The 14144-nt window shown below is 43.6% G+C and overlaps 2 protein-coding genes across 2 annotated transcripts; one reads left to right on the top strand and one right to left on the bottom strand.

Annotated features, from left to right (window-relative positions):
- Positions 1-533: 533 nt before the first annotated feature.
- wdcp (WD repeat and coiled coil containing) lies at positions 534-6085 on the bottom strand. The gene is made up of 4 exons (XM_083689267.1): positions 6038-6085; positions 3240-5158; positions 2162-2282; positions 534-1209 (listed from the first exon to the last, which is right to left on the bottom strand). Exons 2-4 carry the CDS (start codon positions 5133-5135, stop codon positions 1025-1027), a joined length of 2202 nt encoding a protein of 733 aa, XP_083545393.1. The 5' UTR covers positions 5136-5158; positions 6038-6085; the 3' UTR covers positions 534-1024.
- Positions 6086-6457: 372 nt separating this feature from the next.
- fkbp1b (FKBP prolyl isomerase 1B) lies at positions 6458-13911 on the top strand. Its single transcript, XM_083689279.1, has 4 exons — positions 6458-6633; positions 7644-7691; positions 12477-12589; positions 12816-13911. The coding sequence occupies exons 1-4, from the start codon at positions 6597-6599 to the stop codon at positions 12942-12944; spliced, it is 327 nt and encodes a 108-aa protein (XP_083545405.1). The 5' UTR covers positions 6458-6596; the 3' UTR covers positions 12945-13911.
- Positions 13912-14144: the final 233 nt, after the last annotated feature.

Below are 14144 nucleotides of genomic sequence, written 5' to 3'. Positions count from 1 at the left end.
CTGTTGCCTTTCTATCATCTCAAACCAGTCTGGCCACTCTCCTCTGACCTCTGGCATCAACAAGGCATTTTCACCCAGAGAACTGCCACTCACTGGATATTTTCTCTTTTTCGGACCATTCTCTGTAACCCCTAGAGATGGTTGTGCGTGAAAATCCCAGTAGATCAGCAGTTTCTGAAATAGTCAGACCAGCCCGTCTGGCAACAACAACCATGCCACGTTCAAAGTCACTTAAATTACCTTTTTTCCCCATTCTGATGCTCGGTTTGAACTTCAGCAGGTCGTCTTGACCATGTCTATATGCCTAAATGCATTGAGTTGCTGCCATGTGATTGGCTGATTAGATATTTGCGTTAACAAGCAGTTGAACAGTAATAAAGTGGCCGGTGAGTGTATATCCCAACGTTAACACTGAGAGGAAGGTCTGTTTCTGAGACTATTGCACCACCTGGTGGAATTATGATGCACCTTTTGTCACCAATTGTAGAGCCAAGAATGATTTAACAATTAATCTATCCATTGTAGTACATTTATTGCAGTTTGTACAGTTTTAATATACAATTATATATTATATTATAATATACAATTATATTACACATGAATAGGACATGTCACAGATGTAGCTAGTAAAAGCTACACTGAACTACACAAGCAAAAACACTGCACAACAGCATTTCCTTCATGTTAACTGAACATAATACATAGCCAAAAATAATCTCATTTTAAATCTCAAGGCTGCTAAATGTAAACATTACATTTCAACAACAAATAATTTTTCTTGGTACAAAATGAATAATTCTCCAACTGAAGAGTTGGCTAAGTCCTTTTGCAGCCCTGTTTTGCTTGTCCATTTTATAAAAGCACAAAGTCTTTGTGCGTATCCAGCTTGTGTCTAGTGTGTGTGTGTGTGTGTGTGTGTGTGTGTGTGATACTAGTCTTGTTGCTCAGTTCCAGTGATTCCCCAAACGCTTTGCTGAGGTCTCAGTGTTAGGGGGAACATGTGGGGTCCTCTACGCTGATGCTCTTATGTTGCACTCTCTGTGTTTGGGCTAGAGCGGACTGGGCTGGGTGGGCAGGAGTCGTCTGGGCTGCCGTGGGTCCGCAGGTGAGATTTCCTCTTTCCATTCCGTACAGTGAGCTCCTCTTTAGGTTTAAATGACAGAGGCACAAAGCCCTCCGCATCCGCCACCAGGACGATCCACAACGGACCTGGAACAGGCAGGAAACACCAGAAGTCAGCATTATTCATTATAACCTTTAATATCACCTTTAACAATTCAGCCAGGTAAATTAGGGAGAATAAATTATCTTCCACAATACTGACATGATAAGCAGACCTGGGAAAAATGCATATTTGAAAAACATGAGGTGTACTTTATTTATGTTTCAGGCACAATGGAAGCACTTGAATTGTCTCAGAAGTGCAAACGCTGCATGCAAGGCAAGATAAATCAAGCACACCTCAAGTTTTTCAAATATTTGAAACCATTTCAAATATATTTTTTGTCATTGAAATGACCACAACTGGCAGTATAAACATTACTGTACAGCTACTCAATGAAGCGGGATTATACAGAGTGTGACAGTGTTCAGGGTATTGGCAGCACAAACACAGTCAGAGGGTAAGCTGCTCCTGTTTAAAACCTAATCTCATCTAGGCTTTTAATCACTTCCAATTTTAGCATCCACCCATTAACTGAAGAACAATGTTTGCCGCCAAACATGTCTCTTTATGTAGAACAAGCGAAATGGAGATGTAGGTGTCACCTTTTCCTTAACATCTTCATCTCTGCTTAAATGTTAAAGCCTTAAGAGGGTTGATGCTGGAAGATCTTATTCATCTCTAGAAGACTATAGATGACCCCACCCCCCACCACCCACCCACACACACACACGCCAAAACCCAAGTTTCCTGGGATAGCCTGCACTTATTAACCTTATGTACCTTAAGTGCTGTTTGGCCATGGCTTTATGGTCCCATAACTCACCAGGGTTAGGTATTGCTGCTTCAAAAAGGTGAATTTATTGTCTACGTAGAGAAAAACTATGTTTGAAGGTTTTTGTAGAAAGGCAATATGGTGAACCAGACAATCCCCTGTTTGTAACAGAAATAGCCTACTCAGTGTGCAGGTTTCTTTCTGAGCCTATGGGACATACGTACCATAAATCATCTCTACAATAGTGAGGTTGAAGAGCTCCTGAAGGACACGCAGACACAGCTTCCCCTCACACAGCAACACAGGCCTCCTTTCATCAATGAACACATTCTCTGACAGCTGCTTCTGTTCAGAGAGAAGGAAGAGAAGGAGAGAGCGTGAGAGGGGGGAGAAAGAGGAGGATAGGGAGAGAGGGATGGGGGGAGAGAGAGAAGACAGTATCAGTTGGAGTAATGCTGCTGAACTCAAGCAGACAGCAGTAACACAGTAAACACAGTGGTCCTCTGTGGCTCAGTTGGTAGAGCATGGCGCTAACAACGCTTAGGTTGTGGGTTCCATTCCTGCTGGGACCATATATACTGACAAATGTATGCACTCACTGCAATGTAAGTCGCTTTGGATAAAAGAGTCAGCTAAATGGCATATATTAGTAATCTGTTATGCAAGGCATCATTTTTATGGCAGCGAGCCTTAAGAAAACTTCACATTACTGTACTTTTTTGTTATTTGTCTTGCCATTGTTAGCCTAGGTTGAATTGCACACTCTCTGGAGTAGGCCTACAGTAGGTCACCCTAGTATTCACCTTCAGAGAAGACCTGAGAAGGTTAACAATATCATAATCTGACACGTGCTGACTATGGGCTTCATGCACCCACTTACGCATATGTACTGTATGTATGCCTCTACAGTAGGTGCTTAGTATGCATGCGTCTGTGTATCCATCTGCAAAATTATTCATATGAAATGCAAGCCTTATTACTCCATTAAACTAAGTCTTTACGCTGTCTAATCCTGAAAGTGAAAGTTGTAGCCTAAAGGGTAATGAACAGATTACAGTTAATCCTCTAATGCCAAGACCCATAATGCGGAGAGAGGAAGGGATCCTGGAGAGCAACAGAATACATACATCACTCTCACCTCACATTTCTATTATTTCGTTTTACTAACCAGTGTACACAGTTTCAGTGACAGCTGCTCACTGACCACTTACACCAACCACCCAATCAACAGTAGGACATTATATCATTACAGGGGTATAATGGGGCCATCATTTGTAATGTCCTGCAAGTAGTAACCCATACCTGACATGTGATGTTGACGTAAGGGGGTTCACAGGCATTGGGGTAGCCCCCTAGGGGTTTCTTCCCGTTCTGGGTATAGTCTTTGATCTCCAACAGGCACTGCTGGACGTCGGCAAAGCGGGTGAATATCCTCTCCATGTTCTGGGCAAGCTGATCCAGCGTCCGCTCTCTGGGAAGCGGGGTAGTCTTAGGCAGCGTGGGGTCGCTGTGGAACTTGTCTGGGGGATCATAGCGAGGGGAGCCAGGCCGGCTGGACTCACAACTGGCATGGCCGGCTATCGCAAGCGTGGTCATACGGCTGACGTGTTCCATGTCGAAGTTCTCGACCGTGATGGAGGAGGTGCTGGAGGTGGCTCGGTCCGAGGCACGGTCGGACAAGTCAGTGAAGCTGGTGACGGGGCTGGGCTCTCCGCTTCTCACCTCCTCTACCAGCCTGCGTCTGCTCCCAGGAGAGTGGATTACACCCCCCCCAGGCAGCACCAAGTCCTTTATACCCAGGCGCTCCTCTCTAAAGAAGTGCTCCGAGTGTCTCCTAATCCCTGGGTAGAAATTAACAGGTGATTCAGGGTTCAGAGCAGGGTTCAGAGGGGCGGGAGACAGCGTTCTTGGGGTCTCTCCGTCGTACAACAGCTTCTTGGCAGTGATTCGCAGGATGTATTTGTCCGTGTTGGACGCGGGGAGGAAAGCAGGGTCGTTGGACTTCTGCCTCCCCACCATAAGCAGCAGCATCTTGTCACTGAGGAAGCACACGCCTTTGGGCCTTTCGTTCTTCTCGAGGGAGATCTGCTGGACGTTGGGCATCGCAGAGGCCGTGATGCAGTACACCAACACCATGCTACAAGTGTTAGAGGCCACGGCCACTGTAGACCCTCGGCTGTCAAAGGCCACAATGTCGGGCACCAGGATGCCTGGGATGCTGACTTTGTGGGAGGTGGTCACCTTGCGTTCAAACGTGACCAGGATCAGGTGGGACGAATCCTGACCTGTCCCAGTGATGTGGTCCTTGCGGCGGAGGTGTATGAGTGGGCTGGGGTCCGAGCGCCTGTGTTTGGCCAGGAGTTGAGTGAGGTCCATAGGGCCTGAGACAGAGGAGATGTAGGACCTCTCAGTGTCAAATGACCTCCTCCGGGGGTCCAGATAGCAGTCATCATCCAACATCCGGGACTCGCTCTCTGAGGGCACGTCAAATGCTATTCCCGCATTGAGCCCACAGATCTTATCCAGAGGAAGCTCTGTGGCCACAGCCACCTGGGCCTCCCCTGTGGCCTTGATGGCACAGATGTAGCCGCCCACGTCAAAGATGGGGCAGAAGGAGCAGGCCACCAAGCTCTTCTGGGTGTCATTCCAGATGTAGGAATGGATAGCGCTTCCTATGGCCACCACCAGGCGCGTACCGTCTTTGGTCCAGCAGGCACAGTGGATGAGACCACTGGCTCTGATATCTGCCTTGACCCTGCGGTTGTCTAGTCTCACACAGAAGAGGACGGAGGTGTCTCTCTTCGTGAGAACTGCCAGGATGTCCATTCTAGGGTGCCACACACAGCCCTCGGAGAGCAGGGGAAAGGGCTCGCTCATCTCACAGCTCTGCGTACACAGCAGTTTGTTCTGCTCCAGAGCACTCAGCTGCAGCTGCCAGACTGTGACGTGCTTCTTGTGTTGGACGGCCAGCAGGGCCGGGGACTCTGAGCAGCACAGCGGGCCCCAGGAGAGCCCGAACACATGCTCAAACTGCCCAATGACATTAGTGTCACCAAACTTGACCTCCCCGTTGGTGTGGAGGAAAGAGGTGAGGCAGACTTGTTTCCCGTCTGTCCAGGCTATCCCATGCACAGGGTGGATGGCTTGATGTAGAGTGTTTAAACCAGTCCTCAACAGCTTGGCTTTGCCCAGATCCATCCTCAGTTACAGACAAGAACAGGCTAAATCCAATGAGAGAGAGAGAGAGAGAAAAGAAAAAGATGACTCAATCTTTAGTATTGATGAGAGAGAAGGAAGGATCCAATCTGAAGTGAATGTTGTCGTGTAGAGGACTAGCTAGCTCTAACTACACTGCCTGCCATAACTAACACCACACTAAGAATATAAAAGCCTCTTCCCTGCATCTCTGGCAAAGAGAAGTCCTTAATCCCCTCTGCTGAGCTGTTTATTCCTGAATGACCTTAGCAACACAATGATCTTGTTATCATACAATGTTGACAGCAATACTGAGTAGCTACACAGCAAATCCTGGATAAAGGCCATTTTATGATGTCAGTTTACAATTAGTCTTCATCTCGCTAAAATGGATTACTTTGATTGACTAGGTCCTAAGGGATTCAAAGACTCCTCTCTAGTCATTGAAATTAGAGTTATAAGATTTAGTGAACAAACTTCAAAGCTGACAATGCATTAGCTAGATAGGCAGCTCTGACTGGAAGCTACAAAATTTCCTTTTATTTGTCGTCATCATCATCGTCATCATCAATTATCATCAAACAGATTAATGTAGGCTAGGCCAAATAACCTAAAGTCTCGATTCTAATTGCATTGTCATCACTTAAATCACAGTTTGCAACGTAGTTTATAGGCCAGTAAAGACCACACATACAGTGCAGGATAGCTATGACTAGTAAGAAAGCACATTCACACTGCCACTGATGTCAAGTTTATTGCTAACGTTACCACCGGTTACGCTGGCAACGTAGTGTATGGAGTTATCAAGATAGCTCCAATAGTTTTAGTAGTTATCAAGACAGCTCCAATAGTTTTAGTAGTTATCCAGATAGCTCCAAAGGATATGATCATAAACCAGCCATTACCTGCACTTTAACGTTGATCAGACATTTCCCACATGTAATCTTCTTTTCCCGGGGTGAACGTTGGTTTAGGGACCGGAACTGAAAGAAAGGACACAATTGAGCATTATGGGACTTGAAGTTAACCTAAAATGTAAATCTGAAGTATTTTATGTTTTCACCACTTGAGGGCACTGGCTGCATGTTTTTTTTTGTCAATGTTCTGTTCCCAGGCTGAGTTTTTTGTATTTATTGACAAATGATGCACTCTCATTAGCTAATCTACTACACAACATTATAAGGTTGGCTTACCAAAAAAATGTATACTGTTTTCATTGTAAGTATACATGTAGGTAGGCCTACTGCTCATGATGGGAATTTGGTCTACTGAGGCTGAGGACGACATTTGAAAGGAGGTTGCATATCTCGAAGTTGAAGTATCTGCTCACTGCTGTTATACAATCTTGCATTTAGCAGACTTATTTGGATCAGTGCACGGTAACATCATTGCTGTAGCTCGCACCTTAGCCAACCAGCTTTTTTAGCTGTATGCATTAGCGATTACCATTGACTTTGTATCAACATGGGCGTAGAAGTCGAAACAATATCTCCTGGAGACGGTAAGTTGTTTTCATTGCGTCTTTTGCTTTGACAACGCTGGAGCTAATTTGTTTATTTTCATTTTTAATCATTAAACATATGATATTACACGCAAGTCGCGAATTTACAGTTGGCGCAACAATTAGATCTACCTTCATAGTATAGTAAAAAAAAAAAAAACATTGACATAATTAAGTAATAACACATTAGCTTTAATCACGCATGGGCGACATATTCCTCCAGCCCCGCTCCGACATGTCTCACAGTCCACACTCTTTCCAGAATTCTCGAGCCCACGCCGGGTGTCTGTCTCGCTTGATTTGCAAAGCTTCGTAGCATGCCATCACTACCAAAGCCAAAGCTGTGCACAACAACATATTTGTATAGTTGGTAGAGAGAGACATATATTCTGTGGCATAAACAATTGCAATAACGCAAACCAGTGATTTTCTCATTTAAGTACGTGTACTAGATCAGAACATATTGTCCCATAGACAACATAGCCTACACATTTTCTCAAACAATGCACATTGTCAAAAGTAGCCACTGGCTGATGCATACTTAGGAATTATAGGAATATAATAGGAATTTTAGGACTGCTGCTGCAACACAATCAGTGTTTCCTATTCAAGAGACCACAACATTCCACATAAACACCCCATTATGGTTGCAAACATACATTACATCTGCACTTCATTCTCACTATTCATCACTTTTCTAGCTGTCAGTTGTGGTTCTCATGGTACAATGATGTGACAGTCTTTTTTGTACCCCCCCCCCCCTCTCTATCACACACACAAACACACAACACACACACACACACACACACACACACACACACACACACACACACACACACACACACACGCACACAAACGCACACACACACACACACACACACACAAACAACAAACCCTCTGACAGACATAATCCAGGAATTGTTAATCTTTTAGCTCATTACTGTATCAGGCTCTAAGGTGTACGAACACACAGTGTGTTTGTTACTGACTCATGTTTGTTTGTTTTACAGGAAGAACTTTTCCAAAGAAGGGGCAGACATGTGTAGTACATTACACAGGTAAATACATCAGATTTGGGGGGGGGGGGGCGGGGGGGTTCATTTGTTTAAAAAGGAAATGTCTCTTTGCCTTTTTGCAACCCCACACGTTGAAAAGCAGCACTGTTTTGGTAAATAAATGGAAGGAAGTACATGTCAACATTTTGTCCTTATATTACAAGGTCTATTACATGTATATTACAAAAAGCCTTGGCTGTTCATAGGGATGTGTGTGTGTGTGTATCACTTTAAATGGGAGTTTGGGTTCTACTATAAGTGAAGATTAATACACCTTGTGGGATTTGTTGGTGGTAAATCTTAAGTTCAGCGCTGCATCATCAATGCCCAATCATTAATCACGGTATGGTTTATTGTTGAGTATGTCCAATGAAGATCTAGGCTATGCTACCTTACTAATGATATTGTGTTTCATATGACAAGGTACTGATTGAATGACATTCGTATCAAAGGCAAAACATAAACATGCTGAAATGTTACTCTGGAGGACAGATGTTTTGACATCCAACCCAGTGGATTTAAAGATTGTTTTTTCAATCTTTCAGGTCATCTGCAGTGAGGCTCAGTTAGTGAGTGAGTGTACCAGCAGATCAGGCCCTTGGGAATACGCACCTGTAGAGAGAATACAGTTATTGCTGTGTCCAATCTTAGACTCCTGCAGTACGAGAGAGAGAGAGAGAGAGAGAGAGAGAGAGAGAGAGAGAGAGAGAGAGAGAGAGAGAGGAGGGAGGTCCCAGTAGACTCCTGCAGTCTACAGTACCTAGCCTATGTTAAGGCCTGCGGCACTGCTATGTTTATGTCTGTAGGGGAGTTGACCCTATTACAGGAGCGCTAATGCAGTCAGTCTCTCTCAGTCTCTCTCTCCCCCCCCCCCCCCTCTCTATCTCAGCTAGTTACTGCCAGACCATGTGAAGAATGAGGCTTTTGTGTCAAACACTCACTGGAAGGAGTGTAATTAAATTGTGCAAAAAGGATGACTTCAATTGAATTAGTGCGTGTGTAACCTGTGGTCCTCACTGCAAACTAAGTGTATATCCCTTAGTAAGATTGTAGCCAGATCATAAAGGACCCTAGACTTGGAAATCTGACTGGGAACATGTTCATTGTTGTGTAATTAAAAGCCTGATACAATTCATGCTATCATGTGCTATCAGGAATGACATGGCAACCATAGAAACAAAATACAAACCACAGACAGACTCTTAACTATTGAATAATGTGTTTTTGCTAGCATGATGGATTCAGCCTGATCGCTACATTCACTCTGTTTCACTTCACCTACTGTGACCCTCCCCCCTCATGAAACTGTTTGAGTCTATGGGCATTGGATCAACCAACCAAACAATCAAAACAAGAAAATCAAACCAAGCCACCGAATCACCTCCATAGATTTTAAGTGTGCGCTGATTGGTCCGGTTGAATTTTATGTTTATCTTGTTTATTTCAAATTGGCTGAAGGTAAGTAAAACAGAATGTGAACTATCGCACAATCACGCTGGTTCTACCAGGCTTGTTTTTTTGCCTCTCCTGAGTGGCATACACCATCTCAATATTTATAACTTTAACCTAATATAATCATAAACAACTTATCCACTGCACTGAGCTCCCTAGTACCCATTCACCACTGAGGTCCTGAGTATGTGTACAAACAGGTGCTTGGTGACCACAATGAGGCATGGGCTTTCCTGAGCTCTGGTAAGAAAGTGTTGTATCCGCCGTGGATACCCAAATTAGTCCAGGGGTCACTGTTAGTCCCCTCCCAGGGGCCCACCCACCGCGAGCAGGCAGAACAAATCAATTAGCCTTGCTCACTCTCACTCTCACTCTCGTGGCTCTGAGTCTATGAATAGAACACAGGGAGCTGCCTGCAGGTCCCCCTCCACGCTAGTCTGTCAGCACCGCTAATAACAGGACAATGATAATGTCAAAAGTAAAAGGAGTAGGATGTACAGTAGTTTCCCCTGGCCTCGACACTAATCTATGGTCTGTTTTACACCCCTCCCCCCCCCAACCCCCTAATGGTTAGGGTTAGGATTTAGGGAGGGTAGACCAAAGCTTCATGGTGGAGGAGTTTGTCGCCAAGCTCCAAGATCGGAGACTTCCTGACTACAAAGATTAAGTGTTGTGGGTGCCACTCTCTCTCTCTCCAGTGAAATGAGTTATGAGTGTCGTAAGATGTCTTTCAAATGGGGCTCCAAGGGGATGATGTCACTTCTAAATCAGAATGTCCTTTACCCTTCCTGTGAAACGTGAGGAAATAGACACTCGAGCACTTGGTCTGAGTGATTCAAAAATAGAATAAAACATTGGTCAGTTATTTGAAAGATTACGATTACTACAGACCGTGTAACCTACATCAGAATTACAGCTTGAATTTAAACTCAGCTTACTCACTCTGTCCCATAAACCCCCCCCCACACACACACACACACATACACACACACATATGCCTCTGGCCTTGATCGAAAGGGAGAGATGGTCTGTTTCAGATCAGATACCCCAGCATGTGGTTGGATTGGATTCTGGAGTGGGAGATGGAATAGCATACTGATTAGTGTGGGAGCCACATAGTGCAAGGTTAAATTTAGCTTAGAAATGCATTAAGTTGGCGTTCTCCTCTTTAAAGATTCGTTAGACATTTCTTCAGAGTTGTGGTCAGTAGTTTTTTCGAGGAATAATAATACGAATAATACTGGTATATAACCGTGTTTGAAAGGCAAAGGTCTACTTTAACCCCATACAACATAGATAACACTAATGCATAATCAAAATAGTTAAGACCCCTGAGACTTCTATCTCCTCATTTAATCTAATTATCATTTAAAGGTAGGCTACTGTAGAAAAAGAACAGCGGTTAGCGATTAGCGGTTGAGCAGGATTGGAACATGCTCAGGTTTGGACCACAACACTAGCCATGGGTTAAACAGTAATTACACCCTTCATCCATCTCAGCCTCCCACCTCTCAAACTTATTTTTTCTGTCTACACATACGTGTTTGCAGCCCTGAAATGTGCCAACATGTCTGTAAGAGCATGCTGTAGACAGATAGTACACATACTGTACACTATCTCGTATCATCTGGGCCAAGGGCTGACGAGGCTGGCTGGATGGATGGACGGCCTGCTAGACAGGGCTTAAATGAGGATACAGTAAACAGGGTAAAAATAGCCTCTTGCTAGACGGCCTTTCCAGATAGAGCCGGAGTCCCATCGAGCTCTGAGCTCTCACGCTACTTAGAGTCTGAGACTGGACTGCAGGAAAGGAAGGGGCCAGCTTTATTTTCACAAAGCTTGTTTGCTGTGAGTGACCCACCCCAACTCAACCAGGGAGGGAATAACACAGTTTGTCAGCTTGAATAGGTTTTTCTACACTGATTAGTTGGTCTGCTCTTTGCTTATTATTCATTCATTCATTCATATATACAGCTAAGGGAATTATATGTCTATCAAGGGCCAGTGAATATATTGATCAGCCATTGTTTCTGGAGTCAACCCCCGGAAATATATAGTACGTACAGTGCATGAACACATGTAACAAATATAAACATTTATAACCTTGCGGATAGCTAAAGAACTAATTTCAAGTCTGATGTTTATTTGAAATATGGGACTTAACTTTATTTGAATATGGGATTGAGCTGTGGACCCGTGCCTCCTGCCTGGGAGAGCATTAACAGATGGTAATCACCCTGTGGTGCACCCTGTGACTTCAGGCTTGGAGCCGAGCCCAGCCGGCTGATATCTGGGCGACAGTGATTCCTGGTAGCCACTGCTCCTACTAAGTTTAGGGAGTGTGAAAGCGGAGAAGTGGGTGGAGTACAGGACTCAGGTCACTGAACGAGAGAGCCTGTCTCTAGAGTTAGCACGCTAGGCCAGTTTTAATGGCAACTATTTACGCTGATGTTATGTCTGTGGGAGAAATGAATCATTGGCCCTCTTGCTTCCAATTAGCAAATAGGCTAGGCTATTTCACCTGAACTACAGTATTGAGCCCCCTCTTCATATCCTTAATGATCATGGCTTTTGATTAAGTGTTTTTTTTTTCTCTTTACATTTAGTTACATTTGCTTTCATTCAGTGGTTCTGTTGTTCTTTTTTCAGTTTCCTGACCAGATCTATACAAATTGTACTTTTTTCATTTTTTTTCATGCTCAGGGCTTTTGTTGGAAGTGTTTAATTGGACTAATTTCATCATCATGCCTGAATGGTCAGTGTTTTATTGTGCACACTGTGGTTTTGCTACTGTTTCCCTCCCCCCTTTGGTATAGATGCAGGCAAGCAATGGCCTACTTAACTTCAAAAATAATCTACTGAATCAGGCCAATGCTTCATATTTCACATTCCCTTAGTTCATTTGGATCATTGAAACAAACCTATCTTGATAAAGAAGCCCAGTAGAATGATTCATGTTTTAGTTGTCGCACTGGTGTATTATCCAAGGCTATCCTCCTTTACCTCTCTTGTCTTTGATGTTGGAATGCCATTCCTTGGTATTTCAGTTTTCATAGGAGGGGACTTGTGGGAGTGCCTGACCTAAAAAGTGCTCTGTGTTGCCTTGTTTTGTAAGGATTAGGAAATCATAATCAAACGGCTGTTAACTTGAATCACACTTGTCTTTGTGCTTGTTCAGTAAGACTTTGTTCAAACCTCAACTCAATAGCATACACATGAAATTTTACAGGCACATGTTTAAACCTATGATGCAGGGTATACTATCCTTCACCTCAAGTGAAGGGAATACATTGCTTTGTTGACAGTTTAGGTTCATTTAATTTCTCTCTCTGGCAGGGATGCTGCAGAATGGGAAAAAGTTTGATTCCTCTCGAGACAGAAACAAGCCCTTCAAGTTCAAGATTGGTCGACAGGAGGTGATCAAGGGCTGGGAGGAAGGAGTTGCACAGGTGAGACTGTAATGTCTGGTCACAACTGGAAAAAGTAATTACATTCATCCCTATATTCATTCATTTATTAACATAAAAGTGCAAAATATGTGGTGAAAGCACACACTTTTGCTTGTTATGGCAGAGCACATGATAAACACATGACTTGAACAATGATTTATATTTTAGCATCTAGGCTTGTTTGCTCTCCTTACCGTCTCTCCCCCTTCCCCCCCACCCCCCCCAGATGAGCTTGGGCCAGCGAGCCAAGATCACCTGTACACCAGACATGGCGTACGGAGCTACAGGTCACCCCGGGGTTATCCCCCCCAATGCCACCCTTATATTCGACGTGGAGCTCCTCAAGCTGGAGTGATGGCTGGGCGTCAGGGCTCAAAGGTCGATGGGCCGATGTTTGCCACTATCATAGCATTTTAATTCTATTTCTATGGCCACTACTGTACCTTTCCTCTTCGGAGGTAACACTGGCCACTGCCTCTCACCACCGAGCCACCTCCCCCAGGTCTCCTTAGATTTTTAGCATCTTCGACTCAACACTTAAAGGATCTACTGCTTTGTTGCCAACTTGTATCATTTTATGCCGTTAACGGTTTTAGTCTTTTTACACACACTGATACCATAGTTTGGCTTTTTTGTCTTAATGTTTTTGTCCATGAGCATTGTTTTTTTTTTCACTTTCATTTTAGGTTGTACATTTTATTGAATCTGCGAATGACAAATAAACATCTGATGAAAGCTGTATATTGTAATCAAAACTTACTGTCTCAGTGTTTTAAAGCCACACTCAGCAATTTCCGCAACAATGGAGCAGATGCTTTTTCACATGGAAATGGCACTTGATATCTGACATTTCTGTAATGCTCTTGGAATTACATTTCATGGGAGCAGTATTACGTGTTCTAAACTTGAGTAATAAGTCTAAAGATTTGGTTATGAAGATATGAAGTTGATATCCTCTTTAAAGTGTTTAGAAGTCATATTCTTCTTAATCAAGGGGTATATTTCATTATTTGGAATTGCTGACTGTGACTTTAAAAAACAGAAGTAGGGTATACAAGTACAATACTCTGTGTGTTATCTGGGCATTAACAACCACTGTCTGCATTGCCACTTTTGATAAATGTATGTCCTGCTGGATGCTATAAATAATGTTGCTGTGTTTAGTACATTTTGTATCCCTCATCGATATTTACTATACTGCAAGTTTACCACAGCTACAGGACATCAGGAACAAATATCCAAAACTGTACAGAACTCTTACGAGCCATGGCTACTACTGTATGACCGTTTTCTCAACTCTTAATAAAAATGGTTAGAACTATGTTTACTGAAAATTAGGGGATTGAGTCTCATTTGTGAGTGAGTGTGTGTGCGTGTGAGTGTGTGTGCGTGTGTGTGTTTGAAAATGCGGAGCTGGAGTAAATTTCCAAATACACTGTAATAAATCTCAAGAAGTGTACACTGCCATCCCGTGGCGAGAAGTAAAGATTTCGAGCAATCTGCAATTCGCAGACGAAGACGAGTATATTCAGATTTTATATATTGAGGCTTCGCT

This window comes from Argentina silus (genome assembly GCF_951799395.1).
Source record: "Argentina silus genome assembly, chromosome: 17".
Classification (NCBI taxonomy): Eukaryota; Metazoa; Chordata; class Actinopteri; order Argentiniformes; family Argentinidae; genus Argentina; species Argentina silus.
The sequence above is the reverse complement of the archived record's forward strand: the minus strand, read 5'-3'. Positions and strand labels throughout refer to the sequence as shown.